At 43.7% G+C, this 20,550-nt stretch overlaps 1 protein-coding gene across 1 annotated transcript in view; it reads left to right on the top strand.

Moving 5' to 3' along the window:
- The window catches only part of LOC118091395 (solute carrier family 23 member 1), a 47,771-nt gene that overhangs the window by 11,854 nt on the left and 15,367 nt on the right, over positions 1-20,550 (top strand). Inside the window, exons 2-6 of the mRNA XM_060279729.1 lie at positions 1,031-1,109; positions 4,508-4,666; positions 7,260-7,417; positions 17,830-17,989; positions 19,736-19,917. Coding sequence (XP_060135712.1) covers positions 1,053-1,109; positions 4,508-4,666; positions 7,260-7,417; positions 17,830-17,989; positions 19,736-19,917 — 716 coding nt within the window. The 5' untranslated portion in view covers positions 1,031-1,052. The remainder of the gene's footprint in view (positions 1-1,030; positions 1,110-4,507; positions 4,667-7,259; positions 7,418-17,829; positions 17,990-19,735; positions 19,918-20,550) is intronic.

Here is a 20,550-nt window from a genome sequence, read left to right on the forward strand (position 1 = left end):
GTGTGTGTGTGTGTGTGTGTGTGTGTGTGTGTAAATATGTATGTATATTTCTTGTTGTGGGTAGTATCTTGGGATCCTGTATCTGTGGGGATAGAACATATGAGAGCAGACATGCCGAAACTGGTTCCTTTGTCAAGGTAATGGCTTTCGCTGACTAGTCAAGTACCATGATTTAGCCTATGCAAAGCAATTGCTCTGTGCCACAGAATCAAATGGGTGGGCTTTTCTCCATCCCACTCACCTAGCCGTTACACAGGAGAAGAATAGTCTTGGTCCAGGCTAGATCTAAAGGTGGGACTAATAAAGGAGCAAGATCTGTTGGGTGTTAATTCTGCAAGACCCTCTTTCCCCATCCTATGCTAAGGTTGTATGTATGTGTAAATAAAACCATATATCATAGAGACGTCCAGTCTTCATTGACCTTCATTCCAAAGAAACCAAACCCTGGGTAAGTGTGGAGTCTCTCACCTCTTGGAGATTGGGGTGATGTGTAACACACACACACACACACACACACACACACACACACACACACACACACACGTGTATATCTAATATGTAAAGTTGCCAAACAGTTATATTCTTCAGGTGACAGGTATATATGTATGGTTTTTGAGTTTCATTTCCCTGTTTTACAGTAAACAACTGCAGCTGGTTTTTTAAAATAGTGCTCAGTCTGAAAAAACAAATCTGTCATTCAACATGAAATATGTATTAACTTAGGAAGGGCCCTCATTATCTGCATGCCCCAAAAAATTGACACACTGCCCTGTTTGTCAGGCAGGGCAATCTCCAAGATTTAGAAACTTACCCATCCTGTGTAATTGAGCCAAAAGAGAGGGAGAGTCATTTCAGCAAGCCAGTGAAAAGGGAAATTCCTTTGCAGTAATTCTCACATGAATGCCTGGAAAAGAATTTGGACTCCTACAAGTCAGGCTCATTCGGCTTCCCTGTTGCTGCTTGTTCAGAGCTTGAAGCATGAAGTTTTTATGGGAAATCTCTTCTTCTCTTTTGTCTTGTTTTTCCGAAGAAGGTGCTGAAGAAACCTTGAAATGGAGATGACTCCCTCAAACAAGGACCCAAATGGACTAGACAACCCCATATTTATAGTAAGTTCTATATTTGTATTTTAAATCAGATGCCTGCATAGTAAGCTTTAATAAAACCAGACAACAAGAAAATAAAAAATAAAAAGTGGGGAAAGAGAGAAATGGATAGAGTAAGCCTGGGGATGGGAACCTGGGGCTTCAGCACCCAACATCCCTGACCATTGGGCATGCTGGCTAGGTCTCCTGGGAAGTGGAATCTGGGCTAGGGGTGGGCACGGGTTAACACCCCTGGACTTAGCAATGTTAGGCTGTGTTTATATTTGCCAAAACATTTTGATTTCCTGTAAAACTCTCCCCCCCTTATGTGTGGTGGAACTATGTTGAATGCACTTCTGTTTCTGAGTAAATTGTAATAGTTTGCTACTAGTATTGTCCTTTAAATTTGACAAATAAGAGAGAGCAAGAATGGATTTTTTTTTATTACATGACAGTTCACTCCCTGTCATTTCCTTCTCTGTTTTTTAAAAAAAGATAATCTCTTGCTTTTCTGCTCCTACTCTAGATTAACACAGGCCAGAACAAAGAAATATTGTTAGCATTTTCAAAACTTTAGGATAGTGAATGTTCCTAAAGTTTACGCACCCCTATCCTGCATGCCTTTGGTATTCTCTGGAGCTTACATCTGAGTAAACTTGCATAGAATTACAGTGGAACCTCAGTTTATGAACACCTCGGTTTACGAATTTTCGGTTTACGAACGCCACGGACCCATCTGGAACGGATTAATTCACTTTCCATTACTTTCAATGGGAAAGTTCGCTTCAGTTTATGAACAGACTTCCGGAACCAATTGTGTTCATAAACCGAGGTACCACTGTAGACTGCATGTCTAGGAGAAGGAAAAAGAAGTGTGTGTACCTTTTATACAGTACATGGATAAAAGGAGGGAGCACCTGCCTTTGTAAGCAATGTAGATGATATCTACCAGCACAGCAGTGAAATTTTTTTACAGAAAAATTTCAGAAACAAACTGGAAAGAAAAGTTGCTGAATTGCAGCTCATTACCAAGCTTAAAACCATGGAGACACCTGGCATGAACAGAGACATAGGATCCTTATCTCATTATACATGATCAAGCTTTCTTTAGCACCTCAGCCCTTGCTTTTTCCTGCAAGACCAATTGCAGTCGTTAACAGTCATCAACAGGTTTACCACACCTATCAGCCAATCACCCATTCCCATCACCCCCCCACCCTCTGAATATACATAAGGGTCTGGTTACTTCTGTTTCAGTGTATCTGAAGAAGTGTGCATGCACACGAAAGCTCATACCAAAATAAAAACTTAGTTGGTCTTTAAGGTGCTACTGAAGGAATTTTTTTAATTTTGTTTCGACTCAGACCAACACGGCTACCTACCTGTAAGCAGTGAAAAGTGTTATGCTTTCATATAGCCTCAAAGAGGGGATCAGTAGGCAGAGCTTGCAGAAGGGTCCAGGATCCATCTCTAGTTAAAGGATCACAGATGCTAAGAAAGATCTGTTCCAGAGACCCTATAGAGAGAGCCACTACTAGTTAGACAACATGCTAGCTGGACCACTGGAAATTCAGTATTCCTCTTTTGTTCTCTATGCTTGAGGATACCTTTGCTGTTTAGACTTCCAGGGCTAAATTGTGTTGTATAAACGAATAGTAGCAGCGTTGTTGTTGTTGTTGTTTGTTGTTGTTTTGTTGTTGTTGTTATACCCTACTTTTTCCTCCAAGGCTCTTCGGATGGTCTGTACATAGGGCTATTTAAAACAAATATTTAAAACAAATATGAATTTCTACTATTAGAAATTAAGTGCTTCTGTGTGGGGTTCCAGACAGCAATGCCGCCTTCTCAGACGCTTCATAATATTTCCTCCTGTTTTTCTTCTTTCCCTCCCCACTCTAATGACTGATACTCAGCATTTTATTGGCCACTTAAAACGATCAGTCTCCACATGTCTGTTGGGTCCTTTCTTTTTGCCACCTTAGTCATCCCTTCTGCCCAGAAGGATTTCTTGTACTTCTGCAAATCTTGGAATTCCTACCGCCTTCTTTTCTTGGTGACCCAGTTTTGGTTACATAGCTACCTGCACTCAGCACCTGAGTTTCCTATTAGATGGTGTGTTTCTGGACCATCTTCAGCAAATGAAATGCTCAATGGTCTTTCTTTCCCCCCTCATAGCAACTGAGTGGAACAGATGTGGAACTTCTCTCTTCCACAAAAAGGGAGCCTGATGATAACAAACTTGAGAGGGATAACTAGATCAATCTCCAAGCTCGTTCTAGCTTTCAAATCTGCTGCAGATTTAATTACCCGCATCTTATTCTCTTTATGTTGTGTGTCATTGCTGCTTTCAAGTCTCCTCCCCCCTCTCTCCCCCATGACTGACAAAGTTACATGAGAAATAAAAAGTTGTCCTCTTTAGCGAGAGTGAAATCAGCTCAATCTCATTATGTCTTTCCTATTTGTGATGCATGTGACAAACCATGCTGCAGAGAAAGAGCAGGGTAAATGAAACATTTGTGGTGTATTATTGTCTCTTTTTAAAGTAAAGCCAGAGGTTGTTTTCAGTACCTTTTCTCGGCAGTGAATGAAACTGGCGTGAGCTTGTTTAAGAAAGAGTGGATTAGAAAATATAGGGGCCAGCTCTGAAGATTTGCTGTTGAAATAGATTCACAGATAACTTTGTTTCCCCCTTCCCAACCCATCCATATTCAATTGACGCAAACAACCCAAGAGCAATACATGTTACAAAAAGAGCAATGCATGTTACAAAAAGAAAAAAATTAGATTCATACATAACAGATTCCATTATGACTTCCAATCACCCCATCATGGTTCCTGAGTTGGATTTTTTTCGATTGCACATTTTCCATTGTCTCTCATAAATTGTCTCAATTGTCTTGGTTTTGTAAAGTTTCCTACTGTCATGCAAGGGTCAATCAAAGCCTGCCAAAGAATTTAGATGTTTACGATGCTCTTTTAGGTATCCTCTGTAAATGTCCCATTCTCTATTAAATCTTTGTTCTGTACCATCTCTAATTCTTCCTGTCATTTTTGCTAACTCTGCGTATTCTGGCATTTTCTCCTGCTAGTCCAAGCCCATTCCAACCCATCCATATTGAGACAGGTAGCAAGATAGGCACCCAGGGGCCCCAAAGAGGTGCCAGTAACTTTGTAAAACACATTTCAGAGAAACAAATGCTGGTGCCCTCCTGTTCGACAGTGGAATTTGCTGCCAAGGAGTGTGGTGGAGTCTCCTTCTTTGGAGGTCTTTAAGCAGAGGCTTGACAGCCATCTGTAAGGAATGCTTTGATGGTGTTTCCTGCTTGGCAGGGGGTTGGACTGGATGGCCCTTGTGGTCTCTTCCAACTCTATGATTCTATGATTCAAGCCCTAACTGAAATGTTCTCCCTTGGTTCCTGCAGACTGATGATGGAGGGCATTACTGCAACTTCCCTGAAGCTGGTGCCACTGTTCCAGAGTGTGAAGAAAGGCAGAAAGGCCATGGCAAAGACTCCAGCCGTCTCGCTTACACCGTCACAGATATCCCCCCTTGGTACCTCTGCATCTTCTTGGGAATTCAGGTGAGGCTTGGAAGGAAAAGTTAGGTGGAGGGTCTTGGGTGACCAGTTGAACAAAACTATGGCTAAGAGTTAATAATAAATTCTAACAGATTTAAAGTCAGCCAATATGTGATAAATAGGCAGAGGAGCCACAACGTGTACTGATTATATTGTAGCAAAAATGCTCTGGGTGGTGTATATATGGGGAAGATTATATCTCTAAAGGGAGAATTATATCCCTCCAAAGAATTCAGAACAAAATATAAAAAATTCCTTCCAGTAGCACCTATTTTGTTTTGACTACGGCAGACCAACATGCCTGTAACAAAGAATTCAGGATTACTTATTTGGGGGTAAAGGTAAAGGTAAAGGGACCCCTGACCATTAGGTCCAGTCGTAACCGACTCTGGGGTTGCGCGCTCATCTTGCATTATTGGCCGAGGGAGCCGACGTATAGCTTCCAGGTCATGTGGCCAGCATGACAAAGCCACTTCTGGCGAACCAGAGCAGCACATGGAAACGCCGTTTACCTTCCCGCTGTAGCGGTTCCTATTTATCTACTTGCATTTTGACGTGCTTATAACTGCTAGGTTGGCAGGAGCTGGGACCAAGCAACGGGAGCTCACCCTGTCACAGGGATTCGAACCGCCGACCTTCTGATCAGCAAGCCCTAGGCTCAGTGGTTTAACCACAGCGCCACCTGGGTCTATTTGGGGGTAATTCCATTTATTCTGTGAGGCAAGTGAGTCTGAGAGAGAGAAAGTGACTAGTGGCCACCCAGATCACTAGAAATGGTATCAGGGGTTGCTAATGTTGTGTTTGCCAAGGCTCATATCACAGGGTTGCCACACGTCCGGAATTTACTGGACATATCCAGAATATTGCAACCGCAAGCATTGTCTGGGCAGAAATTGGCTAAATGTCAGGGGAAATCCGGATGTATAGCAGTCTATGTCGGCAGTGCCATTTCCCCCCCAATTTTCCTCAGAAAAAGCTCCAACCTACCAGAAACCTATCTCAGCACAGCCCCTGGTCCTGTCGTTGCTCCACTTGCCTAGGCTATCTATTCATCCTTTCTTTCTTTCTTTTTTACCCTCTGGCCCAGAGCGAGAGTGCTAGGAATCAATGTTGGGTAGTGGTTGGAACTGGGCCCAGAGGCAGACCAAGGGAATGACTGAAGGGAAGAGGGATGCCCGCGACAGGTAACTTGCTCAAGGGCCCCATAAAACATGGAGCCAGCACTGCAAGTCCAGCTTCATGACTGAATGGGGATTTCAGCCATCCAGGTCTGCCCAGGGCTCTATGGCACAACACCCCACAAGTGGTTCTGACAACCCTAGTTCAGCCTTTCCTTTTTCACACAGCTTTAGCTTTGTGAGGCTTCTGTAATTCCCTGAGGTGCAGACTTGCCTGCTCTTTAAAACAAGAGGTCAACGCTAGACCAGGTGTACTGACAGAACTTTCTCAGGCAGTTTGATACATAAAGCAGCTTCCTCATTCTCATCGGTTCAAAAATCATTTTGTAGTAAATATGTATAATCCTATTAGTGGAATTTTGTTTTGTTTTTTTAAGTCTGTAGCGGGCAGCCTTGAGGTACTATTATGAAACTCAGGGCTAAAGGTAGAAGTTATTACATGTGAGATGAGCAACAGGAACCTCAGCCATTCTTTTGTTGGTTTGTTGGAGGAGGGAGGCCATTTGTACAGGAGCTATTTTGGTGGGGGAAGGTGTTTTAAGATTTTCCCCAGTTTAATCCTCAAAAGTTCTCACTAGCTTGGGGCAAGGAGCAAGGGGAAGACAGGTACAATGCAAGAACCTGTGTCCCTCTCTTCTGTGTTCATTAGTGCTTTTGGGGGCAGAGCATGGTAAGGGGAGGGGGAGAGGAAAGATTTGGAAAATCCTTTCTCCACTGCTGCAGAGCCAGAATATGTTGTTGTTCCCACAAAGCAGTTTATAGCCTAAATTCTCAGAACCAGACTTAAAAAGAACACTGTATGTAGAAAACTAACATATATGGAAAATGGGTCTAACTTACCTGTTCTCCAATAGATCAATTTTGGGTGGATTTGTGTGTGTGAAAAAGCATTCAGTCAATCTGACCTCCTACCTGTGGTCTGAAGCGATACAGTATTGTCTACGTTGGAGAAAAGGAACCTTTTCTGGCCAACAGGCCAGATCCTTATCTCTCTACTCCTGCTGCCCAGATTTGACAGAGGGTTGACCTGTCAGTCACCTGATGTCACTTCGACGTCAGCTGATGCTGTGGTTTGAAGCCGTGGTTGTTGGGACTTTGAAGCATAGCATGGAGTGTTGGGAATGCCTTGCCCCCAAACAATTGGGAGCTCACTTTGAGTATCCAATTGTTCCTTTGAAGCCCCACCCTTACCTGCCCCACACATTCTTAAAATTGGAAGGTACAGACATCCAGCTACATTAAAGTAATGGGAGCAGACCTGAAGCTTCAAAGAGTGGGAGCCAACTTCACCTCTCTTGGGAGGGAGGAAGTTCTGTACTCTGAGTACCACCACAAAAAAGGCCCTGTCTTCTCTGCTATTATACACAAAGCTCTTTGTCTTAACTCTTTTTATCTCTCTCTCTCTCTCTGGTTCTTAGCACTATCTCACTGCTCTTGGAGGTCTTGTTGCTATCCCTCTCATCCTGTCCAAATCTCTTTGCTTGGAGCATGATACCCTGACACAGAGTCACCTGATCAGCACCATCTTCTTCGTCTCAGGAATCTGTACCCTTCTTCAAGTCATCTTTGGAGTCAGGTAGGCATGTACCTCTGGGAGTGCAACACTACATTACATTTGCATGTGGCTGAGATGAATCCAGTGTATTATTAGTTAAACTACTAACAGCTCACTAAGAAAGAGAATTTTTTAAACAGTTTGACTGGAAAACCTCGCTTAAAGCGTAATAAACGCAGCAGCACCTTCTAATTTCAGTGAGTTGGATCAGGATCCCAGGAAGCAGAGGATAAGATAAAAGTGGAGAATGCATATTAGCGTGTAAATATTGTGCGTGTCTGCTTTCATGTTTGCGCAATGGAACAATATAGTCTTACAAACTGGTTTTAGTGACTTCCTTTGAAATAAGTGAAGCAAAATGATTGAGGAACCAGGAATCTTTTTTAAAAGCTGCAGTGGGGAGCCTCCAGCTGACAGACCTATTAACTTGGCCTGTGAGATGGCTCAAAGTGAGCTCCCAATTGTTTGGGGGCAAGGCATTCCCAACACTCCATGCTGATGGTATATGAAACATCAGGTGTGGGGCATGCAAAAATGCAGCTGCAAAGGAACAAATGGGGTCTCAGAGCATAGCTGTCAAGTTTTCCCTTTTCTCACGAGGAAGTCTATACAGCATAAAGGAATTTCACTTTAAAAAAGGGAGAACTTGACAGCTATGGCTCAGAGTGTGTTCTCAATTGTTATTTGGAACATAGAGCTCACTAACTGATAGCAATTCCCTTTAATGTTGTCTGTTTGCAGGCAGAGTTTAGATTCAAACCACACCTGCAAATGAACATTTTAGAAGAAAATGGGTGGGGCGTGGGGCTCTTCTAACATTGTCACATCAATGTCTGTTGGCTGACAGGTGGGTGCTCTCTTCCACTTGTCAAAGTGGCCTGCAGGGGTGGACAAGGCCTTGAACCACCCCTGCATTAAATACAGATAGTACGATGTAAGTTGGTTTTGTACAAAATTAAAAAGGTACCGTATATTTTCTAGATATTTCCTGTTCTGATTTTCATATAATTTGTAGCTTTCTCTGTCCTCCTGACCAAGTTTTCTTCTCCATAGTTAACTATAAAATTCTGGAGTCAGATTTTGTAGAATGTTATCTGTTTCCAAAATCTTCAGAGGCTGTGTTCCATTTTTGTGCATGTGGGCACTGATATAAAGAAACCAGGAAATTGCTCACTAGCTGACATCTTCTGAGAATGCATGGAATCCTGTTCTTAATTCATGCAGTGCTGTTGGGTGGTGCATTGCAGAAGCAGCTTGCTTTCATCTTTCTAGCAATCATTAAGAGCTGTATCACCAACCTTAAGGAACATTGGAATCATTTGCCGATGATCTTGTAAGCAAGCTGGATGGTATTGATGGTGTGTAGGTTCTTTAGTCATCTCCCATTTCTGGTACAGTGGTACCTCGGTTTATGAACACAATTGGTTCTGGAAGTTTGTTCATAAACTGAAGCAAACTTTCCCATTGAAAGTAATGGAAAGTGGATTAATCCGTTCCAGACGGGTCCACGGAGTACTTAAACTGAAGCGTTCATAAACTGAAGCATGGGTGTAATTGGTTCCGGAAGTCTGTTCATAAACTGAAGCGTTCATAAACTGAAGCGAACTTTCCCATTGAAAGTAATGGAAAATGAATTAATCCGTTCCAGATGGGTCCGCGGTGTTCATAAACCGAAAATTCATAAACCGAGGTGTTCATAAACCGAGGTTCCACTGTACTTGTATTCTCCCCGTAAGTGGACATATCGTAATTAGATCTCTGATCACATAAAGGATTGCCTAATGTCTGTGAAATGTTCTATTAGCCTTGATGTTTTAAGCTGACTGTGATGTTTAATTATCTGCCATGCTATTTCTGTTTTTAACTCTTTAATTGTTGAGGATTATTTTATTCTTTGACCGTTAGCTGCCTTGGGCACCACTCTGCTGGAAAGTAGGAAGGCAGGATATGAATTATTTTGCTAAAGAAATAAATGTATTGGGTGGAATGCACAGGTGAGAATTTTCCAGGACGTGCTTATCTCTCTAAACCCAGTTTTGACAGATGCTATGGAATTTTGGAAAATTGCTTGCCCCTGATGCGAATCCTAAAATGGGTTAGGGTGAAATAGAAAGAGCTTGGTTGTATAGTTAGGGAAACAATTCTGCCTCTTACATTTGCAGCAAGACTAGTGTGTGGCATATGTTCTAGCTTCTGTGCCACTATAACACCCTGTCAATGCTGGCTGGGTTTATACGCTACCAGAGGAGCCGACTTGGGCCCCAGGTTATGGGTGCCCAGTGCACATGATGTCATCGAACCCCAGCCTCGAAACCTGACTTCTGGTGGCACCAAAAGTCAGGTTCTGAGACCTTGCAAGACCTCAGAAAGGCCTTGTGATACCTTGGAAGTTGCATGGGGGCCCTCTGGTGTGGGTGCTGAGCACCCACAACAAAAAATTTCCGGGTGCTCAGGCACTCAGAGCCCCCTATAGTTGGCACCCCTGTATGTTACATTTTCTTCTTTTTCTTTCATTATGTGGGAGAAGTTAAACCCTGAACAAGTTAACACAGGCAGTATGTATCTATATTCTCTTGTTATGGATTTGCTGTGCGATGGACCAGTGTGCCTCTGGCAGATGCTGCTGTCATGTGACTTGTACATTAATCCTTATTGGGATGTTGGGGTGCAACTGTGCAAATTCAACACTATTTTTTTGCAGGGGGTGGTGGAGGATAATGGCCCTGATCGTACAGTCCTGGGAGAAGGAAGCCTGTGTTGGATAGGAAATTTGCAGGGATTACTGCTGAGTCTTGAAAAGAAACAAAATTTGACACGGAGCTCTATAGTGCAGATCAGCTACGTGAAATGAAGCAGTTCCAGGGTCCAGCTTTGACGAGGGTTCATATGGGCAGCCTTTACAGACTATCATGAGACTCTCTTGAAAGAATGGCCATGTGCCGTTTTGTATGTGCCTTTGTTCTTCTGAGGCAGCCAGCAGGAGAGGAAGCAAAACAAACCATTATTCAACGACACGGTGTTTCTTTTCTCAAAAACAAACTCTCAGCACAGGGCACAGATAATCTTTGTTCAGAGTCTATTTCAGAGTTCACCACACCGCCCGCCCCCCCCGGCACTCCTGCAACTTCACAATTACTCTCTTGATTTGGCAGAGGTTTGGCAAATAGCTTTGAGAGCTGCTGAGTTGAATCTCCTAAGACAGCATTTCCCCAACCTTTTTGAGGATGAGGACCCCCTTTTAACCCCAGTTTTTTTAAAAAAATGGGAACCCCCCATGTGAAAAGGCTTTAAGAGATGCTCCTTCAATTCTGTCTGAATCTCCAGAGACACAAATGGGAGTGAGGGGCTGCTTCAAAGGGCACTGTTCAGAAGCAGCCTTTGAAGCAGCCTCTACTCTCTGGAGGCTCAGAGATGACTGCCAGGTGCTCTCTTTGCAAGTCTTTGCAAGTCTTTGCATGTTAGGGTCCACGGAACATTAAAATGTGTTTACCAGATCAGATGGTCCCTCAGGTATCCTGCACCCAAGTTGTTAAGAGCCTTGTAAATTAATGAAGAACTATGAACCTAGTCCAGTAGTGTATGGGCAGCCAGTAAAAATATTTTTAGCCTCATCAACTCTCCATCTGCAGCATTTTGCTTGAGCCTCTGAACCAGACCCAAGGGTAGCCCCACGTAGTGTTGTTGGACTCAAATTCCCATCAGTCTCAGCAAACATGACCAATTGTCAGGAATTAGGGGAGTTGTAGTGTAACATCTGGAGAGCACCACATTGGTTACTCCCACTTTACGAGTTGGTCCCAAAAGGTTGAGGTAAGTTTATAGGTGGCTCCTACTTTTAAATACTACTGTAGTAGTAGTAGTAGTAGTAGTAGTAGTAGTAGTAATAGAGCAGTACTGCGAGTACTGCCCTGAAAGCTGTGTTGTCATATCACTGATAATTTGCTGGGACAAAGGAGCAACAAAGGGCCACAGTTCAGTGGGTAGCTCATGCTTTGCACTGGTAAGTCCACAGTTTCAATCCTTGGCATTTCCAGGTAGGGCTGGAGAAAGCCCTGTCTGAAACCGCCTGTCAGTGTGTAGACAATACAGACCTGGTCTGACTCTGTATAAAGCAGCTGCCTTCAGTTCCAACAGGAGCTGCACTGTGAGTACTGATAAGCTCTGGAGGCAAATAGATTTGTCCCTTCCTGCCTTCTAACAAATCACTTGACATCGTTTCCCAACTTGGTGCTTTCCAGGTGATGGCTGGGGCTGATGGGGGTCCAAAATACCTGAGGCCACCAAGTTGGAGAAGACTACTCTCTAGGCACTGTGGCATCATAGCAGTGAAAACTTGTGGGTCAGTCAGGGATGAAGATTAGTCAGGGATGAATTCAGCTCAGGCCAGATGGTTCCACCCACCCTCAAGCCGAGGCTGCTGCTGCTGTTGGCACTGATATACTAGGTAGGGTGGGAAGATTATCCTTGCTCATTCTCTCTAGATTTATGAGCTCTTTCTTTGGCAGGCCTAACACTGATGGCTCAGTTCATTGGGAAACTAGACAGCTCACTAGACAGCCAAGTAGAAACCTTTTAAATTAGAATTAAGGTCAGGGATGGGGGACCTGTTGCCCTCCAGATGATGTTGGGTTCCATCAGGGATGATGGAAGTTGTAATCTGACAATGTCTGGAGGGCCACAAGTTCACCGTCTGATTTGTTGTTGTTGTTGTTTAGTCGTCTAGTCGTGTCCGACTCTTCGTGACCCCATGGACCAGAGCATGCCAGGCACTCCTGTCTTGCACTGCACCCGCATGGCCCCACAGTATGCCAACATCTTCATGGCAGATTTAGAACATCGTTTCCTAGACTCCTACCCACTCAAACCTCTCTTGTACCTACGATACATTGACGATATTTTTATTATCTGGACACATGGACAACAGACCCTGGAAACCTTCCACCAGACATTCAATGACTTTCACCCCACCATCAACCTAACAATGAACCAATCCATGCAAGAAATACATTTTTTGGACACTACTATAAAAATACAGGATGGACGTATAGACACCACCTTATACAGAAAACCAACTGACCGACAAACATATCTACATGCTTCTAGCTACCATCCCAAACATACCAAACAATCCATCATATACAGCCAGGCCCTACGTTACAACCGTATCTGTTCCAACTCTACAGACAGAGAATCTCACCTAAGAGATCTACAGCAAACCTTTTTAGAACTAAAATATCCACCTGATGAAGTTAAACAACAGATCAACAGAGCCAGACTGATACCTAGGGAGAACCTACTGCAAGACAGACCCAAAAAAGAAAATAACAGAACACCACTAGCCATCACATACAGCTCCCAAGTGAAAACAGTACAACGCATCATCAGAGATCTACAGCCTCTCCTGGACAATGACAGCTCCCTTTCTCAAGCTCTGGGAGGAAGACCTTTCATTGCCTACAGACAGCCACCCAATCTTAAACAACTCCTCACCCACAATAATACAACCACCAGACTTAACATGGACACTGGTACCAGAGCCTGCAATAAACCCAGATGCCAACTTTGCTGCCACATACACCCGGACAACATCATTACTGGCCCCAACAACATCCAACATACCATCTCAGGACTATTTAATTGCTCATCTTCTAACATTGTGTATGCCATCAAATGCCAATGGTGCCCTTCAGCTCTCTATATTGGACAAACAGGCCAAACCCTACGCCAAAGGATAAATGGACATAAATCTGACATCAGGAACCATAAGACTGAAAAACCAGTAGGAGAACACTTCAATCTCCCAGGACATTCTATACAAGATCTCAAAGCAGCTGTTTTATTACAGAGAAATTTCAGGAACAGACTGGAAAGAGAAGTTGCTGAATTGGAAATCATTACCAAGCTTAAAACCATGGAAGCACCTGGGTTGAATAGAGACATCGGATTCTTATCTCATTATGCATGATCAAGCTTTCTTTAGCACCTCAGCCCAGGACTAATTGCAGCCATCAGCAGCCATTAACAGCCATCTACAGGTTTACCACTCCCATCAGCCCATCACTCATTCCCACCCACCCCCACCACCCTCTGTATATATATAGGGTCTGACACTTCTGTTTCTAGTGTATCTGAAGAAGTGTGCATGCACACGAAAGCTCATACCAAAATATAAACTTAGTTGGTCTTTAAGGTGCTACTGAAGGAATTTTTTTTATTTTGCCTCCCGCAGTTTGGTCAAACTCATGTTCGTAGCTTCGAGAACACTGTCCAACCATCTCGTCCTCTGTCGTCCCCTTCTCCTCGTGCCCTCAGTCTTTCCCAACATCAGGGTCTTTTCCAGGGAGTCTTCACTTCTCATGAGGTGGCCAAAGTATTGGAGCCTCAGCTTCACGATATGTCCTTCCAGTGAGCGTGAGTGTGATTTAGGCACAGCAAATATCGCCAATACTGCAAGGTCAGCTGCAACATAAGTCACTTTGACCTGGTCTAAAGCTCTTCAATTCAATAGGGATTTTATTGTCTTTTTTTAAAAAATTGAACTTATATCCTGCCCTTTCTCCAAGGAGCTGAGATTGGTAGTTCCACACAGTGGTTACTCATTTTAACCTTGTAAGGTAGGTTAAGCTAGGAAATGGTCATCCAGTGAACTTGATGGCTGAGCTAAATTACACCACATATTGGCATTCGTTGTAATTATAGAAGAAAGAACTCACAGTTCCAGAAGGTTCTGAAGCCATGGTTTACAGCTCTAAAACACACAAAGCAGGACGCCTTCCTGATTGCTTCAGTCGTTTTAGCCCACTGACATTTTTTTTAGACATAATAGTGATATCTTTCAGTATAATGGAAGGTTACCAATGAAACAGGAGCTTTTAAGGAATCTGTTTCCTCCACACCCAGATCACCTCTTGGAATGCCTCTGATGCAACCTCTGATCTGTGCGAGTTACTCTCTGATAGTCAGTGAGCTCAGGGGCATAATGGATGCTAATGAATGCCTCAGGTAGCAATATGCCTGCCTGTTACTATTTCCAGAAGAAATTACCGAGCTGTGGCTCATAAAATAAAATATTAAACTGTCTTTGAAGTCTTGGGTACATACAGTGCAGTAACACTCCTTTATATACTTTGCCAAGGTTTATTTCAATTGTGATGTCGTGGAAAGGCCCACAGGCAAATATTAAATAACTTACCTCATAGAGCAGTGAAACAGCAGTAAATGACAATTAAGATGAAGGAGAACCAGGCATGTCTATTTAGTTAATGCATTTCTACTCTGCTGGATGTGCAGGAAAAGGCAACGTAAATATGGAAGGTGGTGATAACGGATTGTCTTGAAAAATCTGGTCATGCTTAGAGTCACCATGTTCGCCTGGGTCTTAGCTTCTCCTACAAAGTGGAGGATGTACAGATACTTTTTTGATGGGATTTCTTTCAACATCCCAAATACTGGCTGCAATGGGGAGGAGCTATTACTGTCCCTGCAAACCTATTCAAACATGGTGGCCAAAATACTTTATAGTCTTATAATTCAAATTTACTAGTGAGGTCAATGCTGGGTCTAAGGAAAGGCAAGAAATCGCCAAAACTTTGGATGCCACAGATCTCTGCCTCCATTCTTTGTACAAGTTTTTGAACTGTTCCTAGGTTAAAAACATAGCCAGCAAACCATTGCAACAATTGAGAAACCAAAATAGAGGGAGGTGTGAGAGGGAGCAGCTTATGACACCTCTGTAGCCATGTTTCATGTGTCAATCATAGCAGCAACAGCAGCTATACTTGGGGAAAACGAATCATTGTTCCCCCAAAACAAAATATATTTGCTTGTGACTAGGACTGGGAAAATGTGATAGCTCCCAAACGAAAGTGCTGCTGTTGGGGAAATATTGGGGTTCAATACCATGTAGGTTCAGCCTGGATGGCCAGTAAAATCCAGGCTCCAACTGTTAGTTGAACAAGATGTTTATTTAAGTGTTGCAAAGACAGCACGACAGCAGGTAGTTGATGGGTGGCACCGCCAACATGAAAAAAGCACAATCATTTATACACTTCTAAGCAAAGGGAGGCAAAGCAGCAGTGATGGCCATATATGACAGTACTTCCTTCTACTTGTTTAATCACAAGGCATAGCAACCTTCTTATCTTTCCTTTATTCCTTTGCCCTTGATGGTTAAAGCAATAGCTCCCGTGGTACATGTTGTTCCATCCTTCTCTCATCATTTCCTTGCAAACACAGCCATCACATTCCAACCTTCACTTGCCCAGCCCTCCTCACACGCATTTCCAATGTTTAATTTTACGATATCTATAATTCCCATGACACTGTCTTGAAGGGAGACCAGTGGATACAGTGCAACAGCAATCAGCTATACAAGTTACTGTGCTCTAAGTCGCTAGTACAGGAAGACTCCATGCCAAACTAAAGATCCGGAAGAAAGAGAAAAGCTGTAATGGAACCTGTGGAACCAGTTTTCTACCTTGGTTTCCAAGGAATTGGCATTTGCATAGGAGAAGGAAGGGAATGCTCGGTCCTTTGTCTGCCAATCATCACTTTTTCTTCTGAAACTTCCTTCCTCAGCTGCTTTTGCAGCCCTGGACAGGCACGTCCAACAGGTAGATCGTGATCTACTGGTAGATCACTGGACATCTGTGGTAGATCACTGGTAGATCAGTGGCTCCCCCCAAAGAAGCTGAACAACTTTGGCTCTCCTAAAAAAAGCTCAACATTTTGGCCCTTCACCCCCTAAAAACGGGCCTTCCCTTCTCCCTAAAAGAAGCTCAACAAGTTTGACCTGAACCTCCCATAACAGGGCTTTCCTTCCTAAAAAAAAAAAAAGCTCAAAAACTTTGACCTGAACACCCAAGAAACGGGCTTCCCTCTTCCCTAAAAAAAAGTTCAACAACTTTGACCTGAACCCCCCAAAAGGGGATAGATCACTGCTAGGCTTTAACTCTGTGAGTAGATCAGAGTCTCTTGGGAGTTGGCCACCCCTGCACTATATGTATGTGTTTGAGATGAAGGGTGAAAGGGGAATTTTTTTCAGGGGAAAGCCACTGGGAAGTGAAGGCTTAAGCACTACCTTGGTTTTCCTGTGCAAATGGCACCCTAAGGGTGCTTTAAATGGCAGAACTGACTGCCAAGGCTTCACTGCACATGCTGTTGTTGGGTAACATGTAATCTGCCCCTCATACTGGAGTTTACCCTGACATAAGCAAGTGTAAGCACCTGCTGCCTGCCTGCAAACTCCAAGGCCACCTACAGGGCAGGGCACAAGGGGAGGCTGCAGGTATAATTGCAGCCAATGCTACCTGCAGGAGAACTTTGTGGCACCTGTGTTATTTTTCAGCTGATAATGTATATTCCCTCCCACCCCACTTTTCTGTTGCATTGATGTTTTTTGTTAGGGCATCGATCCTGTTTGTTTCAATACAAATATGATCCTAATGGTTTCAATACAATATGTAGGAACTGAGCAGCAAAGGAATGTCCTGAGGAGCAGGTTGTACGGGCGCACCCTCTTCTGAAGAGCTCATGGATTGCATATTTCATGTTGATGTCATCTAGGCTGGAGTCCTTAGGGACCCCACTTTCTCCCACCTTGCATCATATTTTTCTTTACAGTATATCCTTTCTATGTTTTTCTTGACTACTGTGAAAATCTGGCCTTCTTTCCTTGCTCCTCATTCATTCTTCTCTTCTCTTTCTCCTTCCCTTTCTCAATTCCTCTCTAGTAGACAACTGTGGTGTTTGTTGGTGTGATCTTCCTTAGGTAAGGTCAACACGCTGGTTTGAGAACTGTTTTGGATCTGTGGGCATACCGGGAATTTTGAGAGAGTGCAGCATATGCCAGTCACAAAATGTCTGCTGTGGGATGTGTGGCATGGCATAACACAAAAGGGCTCCCATAGGGGACATGGCACACAAAAAATGACTGCCACATATAAAAATAGAGAGGGCTACAAAATGGCGCACACATGCCCTCCCATCAGCCCTCCCCTCAATCAATGGATAAAAAGGTTCCTATATCAACCATTGCTGCACTCTCTCTTTGCACCTCCCCTCTGCTCAGAATGGAAGCAAGAGTGGGTGGCCCAGAGAAATGTAGGCCTGTTCAATATAGAACAGGCTGAGCTAGGACAAGCATTAGCTGAACAAGAAGATGGAACATTGGAACAGTCTTTGGTCCATTATGGATATTTATACTGAATCATTTACAAGGCACCACTGGCAATATGGGCAGGCATACCAACGCCTGCAAAGACCATATTGACAAGCCTCTTCCATTTCTATGACAGTAGAGTTAGATAAAGGTCTTCAAATGTATTTTTTCTGTGGTTGTATTTGCATTGTTGTTTAGTCTGTTTTATCTCCAAAAAACCTGCAAAGTGCAACCCACTCAGCAGTGCCATTCTTACCTCCAATCCCGAACACAGGCTACCTATTCTGCAAGGTGGGACTTTTGCCTTCTTAACTCCAACGCTGGCCATGCTCTCTCTCCCCAAATGGAAGTGCCCAGCGTGGACCCAAAATTCCAGCTCATTGGATACTTCTTCTCCAGACTTTGTTGAGATCTGGCAAGAACGAATGCGAGAGGTAACCCACTGGGCATTCCATATATATGTGGGGGGATATCTTGAAGTCTGGTTCAGAATAGGAGGATATCCTACAAGTTTATGTAGCTTCTCCAATAGCTATGGAGAGGGTGGTTTCACTTTTGCTTTCAATTCTTAACTCCAACGCTGGCCATGCTCTCTCTCCCCAAATGGAAGTGCCCAGCGTGGACCCAAAATTCCAGCTCATTGGATACTTCTTCTCCAGACTTTGTTGAGATCTGGCAAGAACGAATGCGAGAGGTAACCCACTGGGCATTCCATATATATGTGGGGGGATATCTTGAAGTCTGGTTCAGAATAGGAGGATATCCTACAAGTTTATGTAGCTTCTCCAATAGCTATGGAGAGGGTGGTTTCACTTTTGCTTTCAATTCTTCTCTTGATCAGCCACAGGGAGATTATACTTTACTTGCTCTTTGACTGGGTCCATAGAGGACCAGCATGGTTTCTATTCCCCATAGTTCCTTTCCATGGTCTTCCAACGGCCAGTGCCAAAGGTCAGCATGGTTGGGCGTCTGCCAGTGGTCCACATCCTAGCTGCAGTGAGGAGGTAGATTCATTGATTGGGCATTCATGAATGGTATCTTGCCCAAGGGCCTTCCAAAAACCTGGAGATTTCCCTGTTCTCCAGTAATAATTAAAGTCTACAGTACCATGGGAGAGGTTGGTGACATAATTACGTCTCACATATCTAAAACTAACAAAGATGACAGTTAAATACTTAAACATTTTGTTATGGTAGAAATTTCAATGTCACTGTTAAAAGCTGATGTGCAGGGAAAGAATCCACATTAAAATCAAATCAATGGAAAGTAAGAACATAAGAAGAGCTTGCTGGATCAGGCCAATGGTCCATCTATTCCAGCATCCTCTTCTCACAGTCAGCGGCGTAGCTAGCCGCCTGGCTGCCCGGGGCGGCAAACGCAAAGGCACCCCGCCGGGGGGCGGGGTGTTTGTCGCACGCATGCATCGCACGTCACGACGCATGTGGCATGACGCACGACGCATCTGGTGCGGTGCATGCGCTCACAGGAGGCATGCACCGCGGCGCCATGGCAAACCCTGCAAGCAAGCCGCAGAGTGAGTCAGCCTCGGTTGTGTTGGGGCTTCTCCTCCATGGCGGCGGCCGCGTTGCATGGCCGTTGGAGGTGGTCAGCCCCGTCCAGCCTCCTGCCTGGGGCGGCCGCCCCCACCCCCCCATATTACTACACCACTGCTCACAGTGGCTTCCCAGATGCCCACAGAAACCTCCAGAAACTGGTATTTAGAAGCATTCCTGCCTCCAACCATGAAGGCAGGAGGAAGATAATCTAAAATTAACTTTTGCAGGAGGGGAATTTGAGGAACTGAGGCAGATAGTGGAGATGAGAAATGAAGTTATAGGCCTAATAGACTGATTAAAAGATGACAAATTGCTGGGTTCAGATAACATCCACCTGAGACCTAACAAAGAACACAAATGTGCAATTGATGATCCTCTAATATATGTAACTTATGTCTCAGATCAGTCTCTGTACTTGAGGACTGGAAAGTAGCAATGCAACATCAATTAAAAAAAAATATTGGAAAGGGGGCAGTCCTGGAAATGACAAGTCAGTTAGCTTAACACCTGTCCTGGGAAAACTGGTTGGAAGTATTATTAAAGATACAATTACCAAGCATATTGAAGGACAAAGCTTGCAGAAGTTTATTTTTGAAGTGTTTATTTTTTCTTTCTCTGTTTCAGTTGCAGGGAGCAATCATGGTAGCTTCCTGCTTCCAAATCTTTATTGGTTTTTCTGGTCTCATTGGATTTCTGTTGAGGTTCATTGGCCCTTTGACAATTGCCCCAACCATTTCCTTGGTGGCGCTGCCTCTCTTTGTCTCTGCAGGAGAAGAGGCAGGACAACACTGGGGTATAGCAGCTGTGTAAGTTTTACCTCCCTTTAATACCAAGATGAATGTGATACAAACAGAGAACATACACCTAGTGCTTTTTTCTGGGGGTGTGCAGGGGTACGCATACCCCTAAACATTTTGTGAATCTTTGTACTTTCGTTCATTTACTGTATTTTTCCTGAACTATAAAGTGATGATTTTCTTGAGTCAAAATGAGTGTACCCCTAAACACTTTTAAAGAAAAAAAGCACTGCATATACCATTCCCCATTTTTCTGTAGTAACTGGGGGCGAAAACATTGGCGGTTATGTATTTGTGTGCAGCATATGTGAAGTCACTATCTTCTGGTAAATGTGAGTTATGAAGAATGTGCATAAACATTTGTTGCTGTATGCAGTTGCATGGAATATATAAAAATGACATAATGAAGTTGGAAATATGTATATTACCAACTCAACATGCCTTGTCTCCAAGCCCTCTCAAGAAAGTGACACAAATTCATAGTATAAACAGCCTATATAGTGAATTGCCCAGTTGATATGCAAAGACTGCAGGTGGATTCCAGTCGGTGTCCTTGCATTCACAGAAGGGCTTTTGATCCAGTGGACACTTCTGCTCACAGATTAAGAGAGGATACTTCCCCCCCACCCCCAATCCACTGTT

This window comes from Zootoca vivipara, chromosome 10, assembly GCF_963506605.1.
Source record: "Zootoca vivipara chromosome 10, rZooViv1.1, whole genome shotgun sequence".
In the NCBI taxonomy this organism is placed as follows: domain Eukaryota; kingdom Metazoa; phylum Chordata; class Lepidosauria; order Squamata; family Lacertidae; genus Zootoca; species Zootoca vivipara.